This window comes from Lutra lutra, chromosome 8, assembly GCF_902655055.1.
Source record: "Lutra lutra chromosome 8, mLutLut1.2, whole genome shotgun sequence".
In the NCBI taxonomy this organism is placed as follows: domain Eukaryota; kingdom Metazoa; phylum Chordata; class Mammalia; order Carnivora; family Mustelidae; genus Lutra; species Lutra lutra.
Window position 1 is genome coordinate 120430915 of NC_062285.1, and position 20046 is coordinate 120450960.

The 20046-nt window shown below is 39.6% G+C and overlaps 1 protein-coding gene across 2 annotated transcripts in view; it reads left to right on the forward strand.

The window, feature by feature from the left end:
* Positions 1 to 16265, forward strand: part of CFAP54 (cilia and flagella associated protein 54) — a 334936-nt gene extending 318671 nt beyond the window's left edge. For both annotated transcript variants that reach the window (XM_047743150.1, XM_047743152.1), the window contains one exon: positions 15954 to 16265. In XM_047743150.1, coding sequence (XP_047599106.1) covers positions 15954 to 16073 — 120 coding nt within the window. In that variant the 3' untranslated portion in view covers positions 16074 to 16265. The remainder of the gene's footprint in view (positions 1 to 15953) is intronic.
* The last annotated feature ends 3781 nt before the right edge of the window (positions 16266 to 20046 follow it).

Sequence of the window (20046 nt, forward strand, 5' to 3'; positions counted from 1 at the left end):
GTAGGGGCTGCAAATCGAAGGGAACAGGTGGCCTCTAGAAGCTACAAAGGGCAAAGACACAGATTCTCCATTTACAGCCCCCAGAAAGAACCAGCCCTGCTGACACCTTGATTTTCATACAGGGAAACTAAATTCAGATTTTTTTTTTTTCTCCAGAACTATAAGAGAACAGATTATGTTGTTGTAAGCCACTAGGTTTGTCATCAGTTTGTCACAACATCAATCAGACATGAATATGTACAAACATTGTAAAGGTCAGCATGTGACCTTGGATTTCTGTTTCTAGTTATGGTAGATACTATTATTATTATTTAAGATTTTATTTATTTATTTGACAGACAGCGAGAGAGGGGACACAGGCAGGGGGAGTGGGAGAGGGAGAAGAAGGCTTCCTGCTGAGCAGGGAGCCCGATGAAGGGCTCAATCCCAGGACCCTGGGACCACGACCTGAGCCGAAGGCAGTCACTTAACTGACTGAGCCACCCAGGCATCCCAAGGTAGATACTCTTACTATCCGTATATAACATGTGAAAAATTTAAGTGACTTGCCCAGGTTCCCTTAGCTAGTTAGTGTTAGAAGATCTACACCTGGGCAGACTGGCTCCTCAAAACACATTCCTAACCACTCTGCTATACGGCTTCTCCCCTGCTGCCCAACTGTCTTCTGAGCTCCAACCAGGGGTGGCCACCCTGGAAAGCCCCTGCTCCCTGCAGCCTCTTCTCCCTCTCCCACCTGACTGCAGTCTCCTATTCTCTCTGTGGCACTCTGGACCATTTTCCAGCTTTGGAACTTTTATGGAAAGTTCTAGGGCTTCTATATGGAATTCCTCAAGTAAAGTTAAGCTTAGGTGAAATTATTGAATGTCTTTATATTTAAGATTATGGGAAGGTATTATTTGAGGGAAGAAGTTGTTTCTGAATCTTCTTCCTACTCTTGATTTCCTGATTCTTCTCCTCATATTTCAAAAGGGGGACTGTTCCTCAGGGTAATCAAATAAAGTGATTAATAGGAGTTATACTGGAAATGTATTAAGCTTGTTTTACCATGACCCAGAAAAGCAGCATCTGGAAATCTGATATATGAATTCTTACATAGCTATTACTTCAAATCTCCCTTTGGGTTGTATCAGTTATATACTATCATGATTTTTGCCATATTGCTAGTTGTTTAATGGTTCTGTAGTTAATCACTGAATTAAATATTTGTGCCTGTCTTGGCCCTTCCCTGAACCGCCCAGATCTCCCTTTCAGGACTGAAGAGCTCATTTTCCCAGCTCTGGGAAATATGCTAACAGCCCTCAGTTCTCAACCCTGTCCAGGAATTGTGCATGGTGAAAGGAACTGGCCTCTTCCTTGGGAGAGGTCAGCATCTGATTACTGGTGATATGGGGTGCAAAGACCCAACCCACCTCCCTTAGCTCTGAAGGGGCATCCCAGCTTCAGAACCCCCATGGTGTTGGCTGAGCCCTTCCCTGTGACTGCATTGCAGCCCATCTTCTTTCTCTGCTCAACCTGCTGTCTTTCCCTTCCCCATGGATGTTGATCCCAAGAGTATTTCCTAATGACCTTCCTGGAAGCTGAGTTCCATCTCAGAGTCTGTCTCTCAGGAGTGTGAACCTCAGCACTGAGTTAAAAACATAAAAATAAAATCCCTGACTAGTGATGAATACATGAGTCCTCAATTATCCTTATTTTTGGTATTAGAAGAGTTCCAAAGGAGCTAGGAAGAATACTCTGGTTTGAAGTTTATTTTCCAATAGAGAAGTAAGGGGAAAACATTATACACATGTCACCCAATCGTGATTAAAACTGCATTCTACAATGTGACCACATAGCTCAATCCCATTTTCTCTTGACCTCCATTTAACAGTTAATTTACAGATGAAATAAACTGTAAAACAAAGACTCTAGCTTATTTGCAAACCTCAACAAATGCAGACTTCTTTTCTTAGAAGATGTCTATTTTCAGAGTAGGAAAAGCAAGGACTCAGTAAAGCTTTAAAACGATCTTCCAAAAATAAAGACAATGATGTAAAGTGATGTAATCACCCATAAGTACCATATCAGAATTTATACTCTTACATTTCCACCGAGAATGAGAAACAGGCATTAGTTTTGTAACACACTGAATACAAGCATTTCCATTAAATCCTCTCTCCAAGAAACTTTCACTCTTCCCCCAAAGCCCTGATTATAAGCACTGAACCACTGGCCATGAACTTGCATCTAGCCTTTATGCCCCAAGCATTTCATTGTTGGTTGCATAACTCATCCTTCCTGTTCTGATTAGAGCTTTTGGTATTTTAAAGGGGATTTGCCCTGTTTAAGACCCTATATTAGTTCTTTATATGGTGAAAAATACCTTCCTGGAGAGAGAGGGAGAGAGCAGCTCTCTTCCTGCACAATAGGGTGTAACATTTCAAAGACTCTTTTCTCTGGGCCTTAGACTCTTGAGCAGTTAGAAAAAGCCTGATGTGTACAGCCTAAACTTTTGCTTTTTTCTTAAGAATCTCTTTTGACCTTCCAGGATTGTTTTCTTAAATAGTTCCCTATAAAAAGCATATACCTGTAATGGAGATATCACTGCCAGCTCCATCACTTTTCACCGAGGAGCAGCTCGGCTTAGCCTGGGAAGGGGCGTGAAGGGAGCTGGAATAGCTATAAAGAGGAAGGGGAGTGTAGAAAGCCCCAAAGGCCCAAAGACACTCACTAGCTGAGCACCTCCCTAATTTACATACCAGATAGGACTATTAGGTGTTTTTTCCTGATACCAACAGATTCTGCAATTTGCTGACACCAGTTGGGCATCTAAGCATTCAATTCAGTTCTAACACTACTACCCAGAGTTAGCCTAGACTCCACAGATGAAAGGCTTAATCCAAGGCTGCCCCCACTTCCAATGCCAGCTACCTATGAAGTGCCTAGGCTATCCACACTTGTGCTCTGCAGACTACAAATTTGAGAGTTCCCTTGACATCCCCTCCCATTCGATAATTCACTAGAATGAGTCACAGAAATCAGGAAAGCACTTTGCTTGCAATTATTAGTTTATTATAAAGGATACAATTGAGGAACAAATAGAAGAGATGGGTAAGGACTAGATATGGGAAGTGGAAAGGGGCAGAGCTTCCATGCCCTCTCGGGGCTCCCCACTCTCCCAGCACATCAGTGTGTTCACCAACCAAGGAGTTCCTTGAAACCTGTGGTTATGGGGTTTCTGTGAAGATTTTATTACATGGCCCCGACTGATTAAATGGTTGGCTACTGTGATCAAATTCAATCTCCAGCCCTGCACCTTTTCCCAGAGATCAGGGCCTGGGGCTGAAAATTCCAACGCTCCAATCACATGGTTGGTTTTCCTGGTGACCAGCTCCATCCTAAAGTTACTAGACCCCTTCCCTTCCATAGTTATCTTATTACCACACAAAGGAAAATTTCCAGCGGTTTTATGAGCTTTATGCCAGAATCTGGGACAAAGACCAATTACTTATTTTTTATTATACCACAAGTGTAAACTATGAGCATATCCTAAAATTGATTTTTCAACATACACCCGGTAGATGTAGTCCCCCTCAATATATCTTTCCTTAGAGAGGCATTCTCTATGTAGTCCAACAAAGAGGCCATTATTCAAAACATTTTTGGCATCTACTTAGATATAAGAAGGGAGACAGGGCCCCTAAATGTTGCTTAACTGTTTCTGGCCTGACTGAAACACTCAGTTTCCTGCGCATGTGGGACAATGTGCCTGCGCAAGAATTGTCCTTTATTAAAAGGAACTCTGTTCCAGAGCTCAAGGAAATGCCATATACAGCCAAGGCTCAGTGGTCACACAGTGACCATAGCAGTGGTGATAATGATGATGATGTAGGAAGAATCAATCCTATTTTTAGATCGTATAATATTTGAACCAATTCTCAGTACAAATGCTTTCTCTCCCATATCCCATCTTTAATTTCTAATTTTCTTGTTCTCTGCAAGATGTCTTTATAATAATGTTATTTCTTTAAAATTTAATTTTAAAAGATTTCTACCATCTTACCAGGATGACCTTTTGACCTCGTATTATGTTAAAAAAAGAACCCTTTTTCTGTCATATTTAAAGTTTTATTAACACAAGATTAAAGTGCTGGAAAAGATAATTGTGTTCTCAGCAAAGTGTGAAATTTCCTGTGGTCTGGCAGAGTTGTATACCAGCCCTTCTCACCTTCTTAAGAGTTGTATCTGTTAGATTGGGGAGATAATATCTATTACTGTTGGTGGTGGGATTCTCTTGATTATATGAAGTACAGTGAAGTCAAATCTCTCTAGTTCCCTCTCATCTAGAACTCCAACTGCGGGGTCACCAGTCATTCATAATATTGATTCTTAAGTAAACTAGTATCATATTATCCTTCCTACTTTGGAATGCATGTTTTTCCCATCTGAAAAAAAAAACACAATAAATTATTAACTTCGAAGACTCAGGGGATGTGTTGAGATAGAACTATAACAGGATACAGAAACTTACATGTGAGAATGCTGGATGAAAACAGCATTTGTTTTCCTACTTTGAGGCTTTTAAACCTTTTTCCCCCCATGGATCTGGTTCTGTGTTTGAAAGTTCTTGAAAGGAGGCAAAGTTAAATCCATCCATATCACAAAGCCCATAGTTTTTGAAAACCCACTTACCAATTACAAGAGGAGGGAGACGTGATGGAGTAGTGGGAATTCAGCGTTCTCCCTCCCTTTCTTCTGGGTCATTAACACGTGGAATCAAAAAGGCAACTGACATTGTGCTGAGAGAGAAGCAAGAAAATTCCTCAATGTAGGTGCTCAATAAAAACTCACTGGATTGAGAAAAACCGTAGATACTTTGAAGTCTATATAATTTCTCTTTCAGTCAAGGAAAGTTATTGGAGCAAAAGAACAGAAGTAATAAAATCTTTCATTATGATAGAATCTAGTTTTCATGCAGAAACTCATATAAAATATAGCATTGGCAAATAACCTTTAACTCTCCAGTGACGTTCAGAACTCCCCCAGACAAACTCAAGTCCTGACAGTGAACCCCTTTGATGCACCCCAACTTGATTATCTTTTTTCCTATCCTCTTATTTCCAACTTCTATCCTTTCCAAGCAGAACTATCTCTGCTTCTCTAATATTGCCCCTTAAAGCATAACCTACTTGAATTAATTCAGTCTGCTTACCTGCCAGGCTGTTTTCTTCCTTTCTCTCCACAGAGCCTTTCTGGATCCATGAAAAGGAGCCAGGACTCCTTGGTAACTTATCCAGGACAATTCAGACTCAGAGCTACTTACAAAAGACATAAAAGACTCCCCCCATGATTATAGGATTGCCAATCCTTTCTCTGTTGAATGACAAAAAAGAAAAAAGAAAAGAAAACAAGAAATTCAGTAATTTTACCTAAGTTTAACTTCACTTGAGAAATTCCATATGGAAGCCCTAGAACCTTCCATAAAATTTCCAAATATCAAAACGGGAAGAGGATCCAGAGTGCCATAGAGCCTGTGTGAGGGAGCAAGAGACAGGAGTCAGGTGGGAGTGAGAGGAGAGGCTGCAGAGAGCAGGGGCTTTCCAGGGTGGCTGTACATGGCTGCCAGGGAGCTCAGAGGACTGCTGGGCAGCAGGGGTGAGGCCATACACAGAATGGTTAGGAACGTGTTCTGAGGAGCCAGGAATATAGGTCCTGGCTCTGATATGTACTAGCTGAGGGAGTTTGGGCAAGCCACTGAAAGTCTCTGAGCCTCTTGGGTGCCTGGGTGGCCCAGTGGATTAAGCAGCTAACTCTTGACTTTGGCTCAGGTCATGATCTCAGGGTCCAGAGATTGAGCCCCAGGTCAGTCTCTGCTCAATGGGGAGTCTGCTTGAGATTCTCTCCTCCCTCTGCTCCTCCTCATCTTCAAATAAATAAATCAATCCTTAAGCAAAATTCTCTGAGGTTCATGGGTGTATTCACATTATAAAACATTATGCGGGATTACTTTAAAGATTTTTATTTATTTATTTATTTATTTGTCAGAGAGAGGGAGGGAAAGAGAGCGAGTGAGCACAGGCAGATAGAGTGGCAGGCAGAGGCAGAAACAGGCTCCCCGCCGAGCAAGGAGCCCCATGAGGGACTTGATCCAAGGCCACTGGGATCATGACCTGAGCCGAAGGCAGTCGCTCAACCAACTGAATACCCAGGTGTCCCAATGTGGGCTTATTTTAAATGTCTAGGTATCAAGATTGAGCAGATACAAATCAAGAAACAAGTCTAAAGAAATACTTTACCTTTTAACTCTATCATTTTATTTGAAATCTTATAAATTCTAATTTGTAAATCTTGAACTCTCTGGGAAAAAGATATAGCTCTGACTTCCTGAAGCTCATTCAGATTCTCATAATGTTTATAGCATTGATGTACTTTGGGTGTGAAATAAATTTCACATTTTCACCTAACTCAACATTTTAAAAAACTGGACTCCATGTTTTTGATGACAGTGGCTTTTTAACTTAACTGTTTAATAAAATAAAATTTCATAAATTACCTGGAACATGTTTAGGTGGTTACCTTCTATTCCTAATTTAAGTAGAAGTTTTAGCAGTAACAGGACTCTGTAACATTTCTAGGAATCAATATTACTTTGAAATTTTTAGCTATTGCAGTGAGACAAAAATAAAATCAGTAACATAAATACTAAGAAATAACAAAATTATATTTTTTTGTAAATGATACAACTGTAAAACCAAAGTGTAAGCATTTATTTATTTTTTTTAATTTTTATTTATTTATTTATTTATTTTAATTTTTTTTTTATAAACATATAATATATTTTTATCCCCAGGGGTACAGGTCTGTGAATCGCCAGGTTTATACACTTCACAGCACTCGCCATAGCACATACCCTCCCCAATGTCCATAATCCCACGCCCCCAACCCCCCTCCCCGCATCAACCCTCAGTTTGTTTTGTGAGATTAAGAGTCACTTATGGTTTGTCTCCCTCCCAATTCCATCTTGTTTCATTTACTCTTCTCCTACCCCCTTAACCCCCCATGTTGCATCTCCTATCCCTCATATCAGGGAGATCATATGATAGTTGTCTTTCTCTGATTAACTTATTTCGCTAAGCATGATACCCTCTAGTTCCATCCACGTCGTCGCAAATGGCAAGATTTCATTTCTTTTGATGGCTGCATAGTATTCCACTGTGTATATATACCACATCTTCTTTATCCATTCGTCTGTTGATGGACATCTAGGTTCTTTCCATAGTTTGGCTATTGTAGACATTGCTGCTAAAAACATTTGGGTGCACGTGCCCCTTCGGATCACTACGTTTGTATCTTTAGGGTAAATACCCAGCAGTGCAATTGCTGGGTCATAGGGTAGTTCTATTTTCAGCATTTTGAGGAACCTCCATGCTGTTTTCCAGAGTGGTTGCACCAGCTTGCATTCCCACCAACAGTGTAGGAGGGTTCCCCTTTCTCCGCATCCTCGCCAGCATCTGTCATTTCCTGACTTGTTAATTTTAGCCATTCTGACTGGTGTGAGGTGATATCTCATGGTGGTTTTGATTTGTATTTCCCTGATGCCGAGTGATATGGAGCACTTTTTCATGTGTCTGTTGGCCATCTGGATGTCTTCTTTGCAGAAATGTCTGTTCATGTCCTCTGCCCATTTCTTGATTGGATTATTTGTTCTTTGGGTGTTGAGTTTGCTAAGTTCTTTATAGATTTTGGACACTAGCCCTTTATCTGATAGGTCATTTGCAAATATCTTCTCCCATTCTGTCAGTTGTCTTTTGGTTTTGTTAACTGTTTCCTTTGCTGTGCAAAAGCTTTTGATCTTGATAAAATCCCAATAGTTCATTTTTGCCCTTGCTTCCCTTGCCTTTGGTGATGTTCCTAGGAAGATGTTGCTGTGGCTGAGGTCGAAGAGGTTGCTGCCTGTGTTCTCCTCAAGGATTTTGATGGATTCCTTTCTCACATTGAGATCCTTCATCCATTTTGAGTCTATTTTCGTGTGTGGTGTAAGGAAATGATCCAATTTCATTTTTCTGCATGTGGCTGTCCAATTTTCCCAACACCATTTATTGAAGAGACTGTCTTTCTTCCATTGGACATTCTTTCCTGCTTTGTCGAAGATGAGTTGACCATAGAGTTGAGGGTCTATTTCTGGGCTCTCTATTCTATTCCATTGATCTATGTGTCTATTTTTGTGCCAGTACCATGCTGTCTTGATGATGACAGCTTTGGAATAGAGCTTAAAGTCTGGAATTGTGATGCCACCAACTTTGGCTTTCTTTTTCAATATTGCTTTGGCTATTCGAGGTCTTTTCTGGTTCCATATAAATTTTAGGATGATTTGTTCCATTTCTTTGAAAAAAATGGATGGTACTTTGATAGGAATTGCATTAAATGTGTAGATTGCTTTAGGTAGCATAGACATTTTCACAATATTTATTCTTCCAATCCAGGAGCATGGAACATTTTTCCATTTCTTTGTGTCTTCCTCAATTTCTTTCATGAGTACTTTATAGTTTTCTGTGTATAGATTCTTAGTCTCTTTGGTTAGGTTTATTCCTAGGTATCTTATAGTTTTGGGTGCAATTGTAAATGGGATGGACTCCTTAATTTCTCTTTCTTCTGTCTTGTTGTTGGTGTAGAGAAATGCAACTGATTTCTGTGCATTGATTTTATATCCTGACACTTTACTGAATTCCTGTACAAGTTCTAGCAGTTTTGGAGGGGAGTCTTTTGGATTTTCCACATATAGTATCATATCATCTGCAAAGAGTGATAGTTTGACTTCTTCTTTGCCGATTTGGATGCCTTTAATTTCCTTTTGTTGTCTGATTGCTGAGGCTAGGACTTCTAGTACTATGTTGAATAGCAGTGATGATAACGGACATCCCTGCCGTGTTCCTGACCTTAGTGGAAAAGCTTTCAGTTTTTCTCCATTGAGAATGATATTTGTGGTGGGTTTTTCATAGATGGCTTTGATAATATTGAGGTATGTGCCCTCTATCCCTACACTTTGAAGAGTTTTGATCAGGAAGGGATGCTGTACTTTGTCAAATGCTTTTTCAGCATCTATGGAGAGTATCATATGGTTCTTGTTCTTTCTTTTATTAATGTGTTGTATCACATTGATTGATTTGCGGATGTTGAACCAACCTTACAGCCCTGGAATAAATCCCACTTGGTCGTGGTGAATAATCCTTTTAATGTACTGTTGAATCCTATTGGCTAGTATTTTGGTGAGAATATTTGGTGAGAAATGTTCATCAAGGATATGGTCTGTAATTCTCCTTTTTGATGGAGTCTTTGTCTGGTTTTGGGATCAAGGTGATGCTGGCCTCATAAAATGAGTTTGGAAGTTTTCCTTCCATTTCTATTTTTTGGAACAGTTTCAGGAGAATAGGAATTAGTTCTTCTTTAAATGTTTGGTAGAATTCCCCCGGGAAGCCATCTGGCCCTGGGCTTTTGTTTGTTTGGAGATTTTTGATGACTGTTTCAATCTCCTTACTGGTTATGGGTCTGTTCAGGCTTTCTATTTCTTCCTGGTTCAGTTGTGGTAGTTTATATGTCTGTAGGAATGCATCCATTTCTTCCAGATTGTCAAATTTGTTGGCGTAGAGTTGTTCATAGTATGTTCTTATAATTGTCTGTATTTCTTTGGTGTTAGTTGTGATCTCTCCTCTTTCATTCATGATTTTATTTATTTGGGTCCTTTCTCTTTTCTTTTAATAAGTCTGGCCAGGGGTTTATCGATCTTATTAATTCAAAGAAACAGCTCCTAGTTTCGTTGATTTGTTCTATTGTTTTTTGGTTTCTATTTCATTGATTTCTGCTCTGATCTTTATGATTTCTCTTCTCCTGCTGGGATTAGGGTTTCTTTCTTCTTCTTTCTCCAGCTCCTTTAGGTGTAGTGTTAGGTTGTGTACCTGAGACCTTTCTTGTTTCTTGAGAAACGTTTGTACTGCTATATATTTTCCTTTCAGGACTGCCTTTGTTGTGTCCCACAGATTTTGAACCGTTGTGTTTTCATTATAATTTGTTTCCATGAATTTTTTCAATTCTTCTTTAATTTCCTGGTTGACCCATTCATTCTTTAGAAGGATGCTGTTTAGTCTTCATGTATTTGGGTTCTTTCGAAATTTCCCCTTGTGATTGAGTTCTAGCTTCAGAGCATTGTGGTCTGAAAATATGCAGGGAATGATTCCAATCTTTTGATAACGGTTGAGACCTGATTTAGGACCAAGAATGTGATCTATTCTGGAGAATGTTCCATGTGCACTAGAGAAGAATGTGTATTCTGTTGCTTTGGGATGAAATGTTCTGAATATATCTGTGATGTCCATCTGGTCCAGTGTGTCATTTAAGGCCTTTATTTCCTTGTTGATCTTTTGCTTGGATGATCTGTCCATTTCAGTGAGGGGAGTGTTATAGACCCCTACTATTATTGTATTATTGTCGATGTGTTTCTTTGATTTTGTTATTAATTGGTTCATATAGTTGGCTGCTCCCACGTTAGGGGCATAGATATTTAAAATTGTTAGATCTTCTTGTTGGACAGTTCCTTTGAGTATGATATAGTGTCCTTCCTCATCTCTTATTATAGTCTTTGGCTTAAAATCTAATTGATCTGATATAAGGATTGCCACTCCTGCTTTCTTCTGATGTCCATTAGCATGGTAAATTCTTTTCCACCCCCTCACTTTAAACCTGGAGGTGTCTTCGGGTTTAAGATGAGTTTCTTGTAGGCAACATATAGATGGGTTTTGTTTTTTTATCCATTCTGATACCCTGTGTCTTTTGATTGGGGCATTTAGCCCATTAACATTCAGGGTAAGTATTGAGAGATATGAATTTAGTGCCATCGTATTGCCTGTAAGGTGACTGTTATTGTATATTGTCTCTGTTTCTTTCTGATCTACTACTTTGAGGGTCTCTCTTTGCTTAGAGGACCCCTTTCAATATTTCCTGTAGAGCTGGTTTGGTATTTGCAAATTCTTTCAGTTTTTGTTTGTCCTGGAAGCTTTTAATCTCTCCTTCTATTTTCAATGATAGCCTAGCTGGATATAGTATTCTTGGCTGCATGTTTTTCTCATTTAGTACTCTGAATATATCATGCCAGCTCTTTCTGGCCTGCCAGGTCTCTGTGGATAAGTCTGCTGCCAATCTAATATTTTTACCATTGTACGTTATAGACTTCTTTTCCCGGGCTGCTTTCAGGATTTCTCTTTGTCACTAAGACTTGTAAATTTTACTATTAGGTGACGGGGTGTGGACCTATTCTTACTGATTTTGAGGGGGGTTCTCTGAGCCTCCTGGATTTTGATGCTTGTTCCCTTTGCCATATTGGGGAAATTCTCTCCAATAATTCTCTCCAATATACCTTCTGCTCCCCTCTCTGTTTCCTCTTCTTTTGGAATCCCAATTATTCTAATGTTGTTTCGTCTTATGGTGTCACTTATCTCTCGAATTCTCCCCTCGTGGTCCAGTAGCTGTTTGTCCCTCTTTTGCTCAACTTCTTTATTCTCTGTCATTTGGTCTTCTATATCGCTAATTCTTTCTTCTGCCTCATTTATCCTAGCAGTGAGAGCCTCCATTTTTGATTGTACCTCATTAATAGCTTTTTTAATTTCAACTTGGTTAGATTTTAGTTCTTTTATTTCTCCAGAAAGGGCTTTTATATCTCCCGAGAGGGTTTCTCTAATATCTTCCATGCCTTTTTTGAGCCCAGCTAGAACCTTGAGAATCGTCATTCTGAACTCTAGATCTGACATATTACCAATGTCTGTATTGATTAGGTCCCTAGCCTTTGGTACTGTCTGTTGTTCTTTTTTTTTGTGGTGAATTTTTCCGTCTTGTCATTTTGTCCAGCTAAGTGTATATGAAGGAGCAAGTACTATACTAAAAGGGTGGCAACAACCCCAGGAAAATATGCTTTAGCCAAATCAGAAGAGATCCCAAATCATGAGGGGGGAGAAAGGGGATAAAAAGAGGTTCAGAAAGAAAAAAAGAAAACAATTAAAAAAAGAAAACCAATAAAGAAAAAATATAAAAAGGAAAAAAATATATATATATTAGATAAACTAGTTTAAAAACGTTAAAAAATAAAAGAGTAAAAGTTAAAAAAAATTTAGCAGAAGAAAAAAAATTGAAAAAGAAAAAAAAATTAAATTAACTGCAAGGCTAAAGAATTATGGGGAGAAAGCCATGAGTTCCGTGCTTTGCTTTCTCCTCCTCTGGAATTCTGCCGCTCTCCTTGGTATTGAAACTACACTCCTTGGTAGGTGAACTTGGTCCTGGCTGGGTTTCTTGTTGATCTTCTGGGGGAGGGGCCTGTTGTAGTGATTCTCAAGCATCTTTGCCCCAGGCGGAGTTGCACTGCCCTTACCAGGGGCTGGGCTGAGTAATCTGCTCGGGTTTGCTTTCGGGAGCTTTTGTTCCCTGAGCGCTTTCCGTAGAGTTCCAGAGGGTGGGAGTGAAGATGGCGGCCTCCCGGTGTCCGGCCCGAAGGAGCCGAGAGCCCGGGGCCCCACTCCTCAGTGCGCCCTCAGAGAACAGCGCCCAATGACTCCCGCCACCCTGGCCTCCGGCCGCGCTCCGAGCTGACCGAGCCTGCGACCGGTTCAAGGTAACCGGAGCTTAGAGCTCACTCCTCAGCTCTGTCTCTGTAGCCGGCTTCCCCGTTCTAATACCTGTGAGCTCTGCGACACTCAGACACCCCCGATCCTTCTGTGACCCTGCGGGACCTGAGGCCACGCTGACCCCGCGTGGGCTTCACCCCGGTTAAGCCTCTGGAGCGATGTCCCTCAGCGGAACAGACTTTTAAAAGTCCTGATTTTGTTCCGTTGCTCCGCCGCTCGCCGGGAGCCGGCCCCTCCCCCCGCGGTCTATCTTCCCGTCGCTTTGGATTCACTTTTCCGCCAGTCCTACCTTGCAGAAAGTGGTTGATTTTCTGTTTCTAGAATTGCTGTTCTTCTTCTCTTTGATCTCCCGTTGGATTTGTAGGTGTTTGCAATCTTTAGATAAGCTATCTAGCTGATCTCCGCTACCTGAAGTAGTCTCAGCCTGCTACTTCTCTGCCATCTTGACTCCTCCCAAAGTGTAAGCATTTTAAAAATGACTAGATTAAGAGACTCTGATAAAGTGGCTGATATAAAAATTAATAACTTTCTTTCTACTAAGAAAAACCGTTTTTAAAGAAAGATTTTATTTTTAAGTAATCCCTGTATCCAGCATGGGGCTCAAACTCACAATCGTGAGATCAAGACTCAATATGCTTTACTAAGTGAGCCAGCCAGGTGTCCCAAGGATAATCATTTTAAATAGAAATTTTAAAACTTTAAAACATTCAAAATAACAAAACTATAAAATGCTTAGGAATAAATTTAACAAAAATAGTAGAGGATGTAAGTAAAAAAAAAATGAATTTTAGTAGTAGACACTTTTTTTTTCTTAAAGATTTTATTTATTTATTTGACAGAGATTACAAGTAGGCAGAGAGGCAGGCAGGGGGTGGGGGGGAAGCAGGCTCTCCACTGAGCAGAGAGCCCGATGCAGGGCTTGATCCCAGGACCTTGGGATCATGACCCGAGCTGAAGCCAGAGGCTTTTAACCCACTGAGCCACCCAGGCTCCCAGTAGTAGACACTTTTACAAAGCCATTTTTTAAATAAACCTTTCCCTTTTCCATGAGTTGAAAAGTCAATTAATCATATGTTTATGACATCCTGTCATCATTTCTAATTAATACTGCATGGGGATTTTCAGCCAGTGAAGTAAAGGAAGAAAACAGAAAGGTGTAAGTGTGAGAAAGGAATGAATAAAATTCTTATTATTTATAGACATAGAAAATCCAAAATAGTCTTCAGATACACTCTTAGAATGAGTAAGTGAATTTAGCAAAGTTGCTATATGCATATGAATGTAAAAGTAAACTATATTTCTATACAGCAGGAAAAAATTATAAATGACAGATTTGAAAAACTATCATTTATAGTCGTATCAGAAAATTTACAAAGAAATGCAAAGGAGCTGGAATAGCCAAAACCATCCAAAAAAAGAACAAAGCTAGTGGAATTACACTTCTAGTTATCTAGTCTTATGAAAAAGCTGTAATAACAGTGTGGGATTGGAGTAAGTATAGACATAGACCGATGGAACAAAATACAGTCCAGAAAGAGATCCATGCATATTCAGTCCCGTGGCTTATGTCAGAGGTGACTTTGCAGTGCAGTGAGGAAAGAAAGTCTTTTCAAAAAATAGATCTGGGTCAACTGGTTATCCATACATCCATATATTTCCGGTTGAAGTGTTAATTACTATAACTCATTTGGAAATTAATCCGGCAAGAAACATTAAAATGTAAAATGTAAACACCCTTTGACTAAACCAAACCATCTTGAGGTATCAGCAGTACGGAAATAGAAGCATCTACACCCAAGGATGTATATGAATAAACAAACATGTACAAAGACTAGAAAGAACCTTTATGAGGAGTGATTGAACAATAGGACACGGCCATCTCATGCATTGTTACGTAGCCATGGAGAAAAATGTGTTTGACAATGACAGTAATCTGTACCCTTTGTTATGTGTTCATTGTGTGCGAGGCACCATTCTGAGTATTTTGTATGTATAAACTCATTCCATCTTGTAACAATAATATGTTGTAATAACAATTACAATATTATTTCTATTTTATGGATGATGAGGTTAAAATTCAAACAGATCAAATACTTTACTCAAGCTCACCTAGCTGGTATGTGGTGAGGACTGAATTTGAACCAAAACAGTCTCACTCCGGAAAACACATTCAAACTCCATGTAGTTATTCTGCCTCCCTGAATTGATTAAAGAGGGATTTCCCTTACATATTGGTAATTGAAAAAGCAAATAATGGAAACCTAGTTATCCTATTTCAAAAAAAAAAAAAAAAGAAAGAAAAGAAAGAGAAAAGGGAAAAGGAAAAACCCACATGAATATACATTCGTAAGAGAATTTTAAAAGTCTTGGAAAGATGCTCCTCAAACTGGTAATACTACTTCAGGATTGAGTGATAAAGGAGGACATTATAAATATGTACATGTTTTTTCCACTTATTTATTATGTTAAGTTATAGAAAGCACTGGGATACTTTTGTCCTATTTTAATCCAGTGAAATGAAGAAAAAGAAATAAAAACCAGCCTCCATGTTTAGGTTCCCTGTGTTTTCTTAAGAATAAAAGCTTCATTTAATAATTTGACAAGAAATTAATAAAACTTGTCTTCTAATTTCTTACCAGAATTTAGGCCCACAGGCATCTCTAATCTGTTGTGGTCATTCTACGTGACATTTGCTCATTCATCTTCCAAAGTATCTAGATCTGCATAAAGTAGGTCCCCAGGAAACGTGAAAGTTCCTTCCTGTTTAATACCTCTCCTTCCTGCTTCTCTCTCAGTGAAATAATCATTGCTATGATCATAAAGGCAGTCTTATTTTCCATCTTTCCTTCTGTTCAGGTGACTTTGACTGCACTAGTTCTCAGCATGGTAACCCAGTGCCTCTTTCAGAGAGAGTGAGTGAGCACCAAACATAACTTGCTTCACTGTGGCAAGACTGAAGCTCAAAGACAGGGACATCTGTCAACTGGGCAGCCTGTTACAGAAGAAAGCATTTTGTTAGGAATAGGGCCAAAGTCCTGCCATTAGAATCATATACAGTGATTATAGAGATGCAGATAGTCCGTATTTCTAAAATATCTGCTGTCTTATAGGCTAATCTATGAATCTTAATAGGATCTAGAATGACAAGTGTGACATTTCAGCCATGCAGAGATATGAAACTTTCTATTTTGCCTGAAGCAAGAGTTAAATATCTTTCATTTGTATGGAATTGGTATTTATATGTTTGAGAACTTTACTTCAGCCAGTTTGAAACGATGCATTTCATGAACACTTTCTGCTTTTTCTCAGGTCCCATTCGATATCTCGCTGCCATCTATATTCAATCTTGAGAGACTTTTTGACCTCGCGAATGGTTGTATTATATCAGGAGGAAGGCTTTTCAACTGGATGGTGTCCATCATTCCCTAATGTTCTTTACATAACTAACCTTATAAAGGATTTAACTGATGCTGTTTTTCTTGGTTTGAATACTTTTTGGTCTTCTTATAACAAGCAAAATAAAATGGTTTCTTACATAAGCTAAATTTCCTCAAAAATTGTAGTTTTGAGTGATGTCTTAAATTGTATCTGAATTAAATGACAATGCTGCAGCTTATTAAAACCGTCCTACAGAACTATTCATAGAAATACGTGTGTGTCCCGTGCAACTATTCCCATGTTTATATAGCTCACATGTAGGTTGTCTTTAGATGTGTCCATGGAACGAGATTGGATTAAAACCGTGGGTCTCAGTTGGGCCCAATTTTGCCCCCAGGGAATATGAAACAAACAACTGAAGAACTTTTGATAGCTATAACTGGGAGGACAGTACTACTGGCCTCCAGTAGGAAACTATGCTGCAATGAAAGAGAAAGAGAAAAGAACAAAATATTTTCCATTGAATTCAGAAAAAGAAATTGCCTGATGAATATACCTTCATCTGAAATGAAGTTTGGGTCTTGCAGAGAAGCCATTAGGATAGTGACGGCTCTTAGGCAGTGAGGGCTTCCAGATCCTTTGGCCAGAGAATGGAGTTTATAAATTTGTGGGAGAGAGAATGCTTTCAAGGGTTTTACGTTTCTCATGGGGAATGTTTAACTTATGGAAAGTTTAGCCACCAGGGGCAAAAAAGTACAGCAAATTACCTAAACATTTAATACTGGTGTGGAAACATAGCGTCACTGGTAACAAAGGCCTTTCACGTCAACTTGATATTAATTTCCAAGGAGTGTATATGCATGCCTTCCATTAGTAAGTTTTTACTAACAGGGTGCTTTTCATTTTTCTTTATTTTAAATATTAGTGGATACAAAGGCATGTACTCTTTTATGGAACCCTAGAATAATGCCTGGCACATAGTGGAGGTCTATAACACTTCTTGGATGGATGGATGGATTGATTGATGTGCAAGATGGCACTATGGGGGTATAAAAGGAGGGGAAGGGAAGGTATTACCACCACATCCATCATCACTACCAATACCATTACTGCCTTACCCTTCTGGAGCATTTACCATACTAGACACTATATTATATATCTCACATGATTCGTCTCCTTCTGTCCTCACAAGAATTAAGACCATGATCCACATAGAATGACTGACCCCATGTTACTGATATGGAAACAAAAGCATAAGGCAATTAAATAATTTGCCTAATAATCGCAGTTAGAGGTAGAACCAAGATTTAAATCTAGTTCTGTCTGAATGGAGAATTTGAATTCGTTGCTACCTTGGTTTCCCCAGCTGTTGCACCTACCCCACTGCTCTGGGAAATTTGAAAGTCAAGGAAAAGGAAGACATAGCTGAGCCTCAAGCTAAAATTGGAACACCTAGTGTCTGCTGTAGGAGCAGATTTTTTTTAAATGACTTGCAGACCTGAGTGGATGCCCCCAAGAAAACAGGGCAGCAATACTGGGGGTGCAGTGTCCACTGTTATCAATGCCAGTATACTTCTTCCCCTGGGGATGGGAGATCCTTCCAACTATCGCAGATAATATTACAGCACATTTTTACTTCTTCTCCACTTTCGGTCACTTACAGGTGCTGTTATTCTTAGGCATTGTTTTGATTGAGAGAAACACTGCCTAGAACTCACCACACCCTGCAGACACATTTGCCCCATTTTAAGCCATGATTCCAGAAATTTCCCCATCTCTTCTAAAATAAGAACACTCACTAGTTAACGCTGAAACTTTCTGTCCAAGGCAGTGAGGGAACGGTGAGCAAAGGGGCTGACGTACAAACAAAAAGAAAATTCAAACCTACCAGGATGAAAGATGTGTTTATTTCCAGAAATGTCTTTCAGGTTTGTTTTTTTTTTTTAAACCAAATTACACAATTTGCAGCTGCTTCTTTTTTCATGTAATATACAGTATCTGCAAATGCTTTACAGCAGACACCTGCAATGTTTTCTATTTTAATTATAACAGAGAATGACAGGACGCAATCCGAAAGGGGAAGAAGAAGGGAAGCAGGCAGCAAGAGAATAGGAGCCAGTGGCAGCAGCTAAGTGATGGGTAATAAAACCCCGAGCTTCCCATATCTTTCTCCATATCAATCTCCAAGAAATTGCTTTAGAAATTGACCACCTGCCGGCTATTCAGAGGCTTACACGCCGCAGTCTCGGTTCACTTCACGTGCGGGCGGTTTACACATTCCCCACCCAGCTGACTTGTTCTCCGTCATTGAAATGCAGGGGGGAAATGGCATATTTCTGGAGAGGACTAGAAACTTGGTTTCTGTCTCTAGCCTGCATTGCACTTCCGTCTCCTTCTGCGCATCATAGGGATCTCTCCATCCTAATTCAAATGGCAGAGCATCGAGCTCCCAGAACTCCTTGGGCACTGGCTGGCGCGCGGCTCATTTGGCTCTTAATACCGCCCTTCAGCGCAGAGGCTTGCGTTGTTGTATTTTCACAGTGCAGGCTTGAAACTGTAACTCCAGGATGTTACAAGTGTGTGAGTCCGCCTCACAGTCCTTCAGCTTTCATTTAGCTTGAGACCGGATACTTCATTGTTTGCTAAGGGATCTTGGAATGCACAAGGTGTCCATAAAGCCAGGAAATCTAGGAGAAATATATATAATGTCATCAAGGCTAACTTCAATCTATGGAAATATAAATTTTAATAATTTAATATTATCTGTGTGCACAGGATTGGACAAGCCCGTAGCTGTGGATTGGGGGAGAAAACAGTGGACCAGGAAGCCTGCTGTTGAAGCACAGCACCTTTTCTCATTCTCCCATTCTTGAAATGCTTGTGGTATATCCCCCACAGAAGCTTGCCCACGTGCTCAAGGAAACTTGTGCAAAAATCTTCACTGATGCATTTGATTACAATAGCAAAAAACAACCCCCCCAAAACACAAACAAACCTATCTAATATCCCTCAGATGGAGACTAGATAAAATAAATGATTGTGGGGCACCTGGGTGGCTCAGTGGGTTAGGCCTTTGCCTTTGGCTCAGGTCATGGTCTCAGGGTCCTGGGATCGAGCCCCACATCAGGCTCTCTGCTCAGCAGAAAGCCTGCTTCCCCTCTCTCTCTGCCTACTTGTGATCTCTGTCTGTCAAATAAATAAATAAAATATTTTTTAAAAAATGATCATGTCGTCATGCAGTAGAAAAGTACACAGAAATTAGAAATGAATGTGTAACAGACTACAGCAGGATAATTGTAAATGAATTAAAGAGACATATTTATCTGGATACACTTCAAAGGTAAGCTGAGTAAAAGAAAAGTGAAGTGTTGCAGAAACATATACGAAGACACCATTTATATAAGTTGCTAGAACAGGGGAAATGACCTAATATAGAGTACTTATGGGAGTTTAAGTATATACTAAAAACATTTTTCAATGCAGGTTCATGGGCAAGCCCAAGTTCAGGTTTGGAGTCATCTCTTAGATAAAGGAGAGGGAATGAGATCTAACAAGAAGGCCCAAGAAGTTTCATTTTACTTGTAAAATTATCTTTTTTAAGCTGAGGGGTTTGTTTTATTGGTCTCCACTTTTTGCATATGCGAGATAGTTCGTAAGTTAAAAGCAAGTTCATCATATGCCGTCTTCATCTTGTTGGCTGCCTGCTTCCTGTGGTTATTGGCTCACCTACCGGTACTTACCAGTAACTATTCATGTGAAGTGTGACTCTGGTTTCATTATACAGCTGTAGTTCACATCTGGTTCCATTATTTGGGGTTTTAATAACCAAAAATCATTTTGAAACTGATGTCAAATTATATATGTGCTCGATTTTGGAAAACTCTATGAGAATACTCATTTTTAATGGAAGATAGTAGAGCCTCAATATATGTTTAATTAAATTGAGGCAGATCCCCTGTGCAATGCCTGCAGTGTAAGTTCTCTAGTTATACTTTAAATAGTTTGATTTTCTAAAATTAGATAT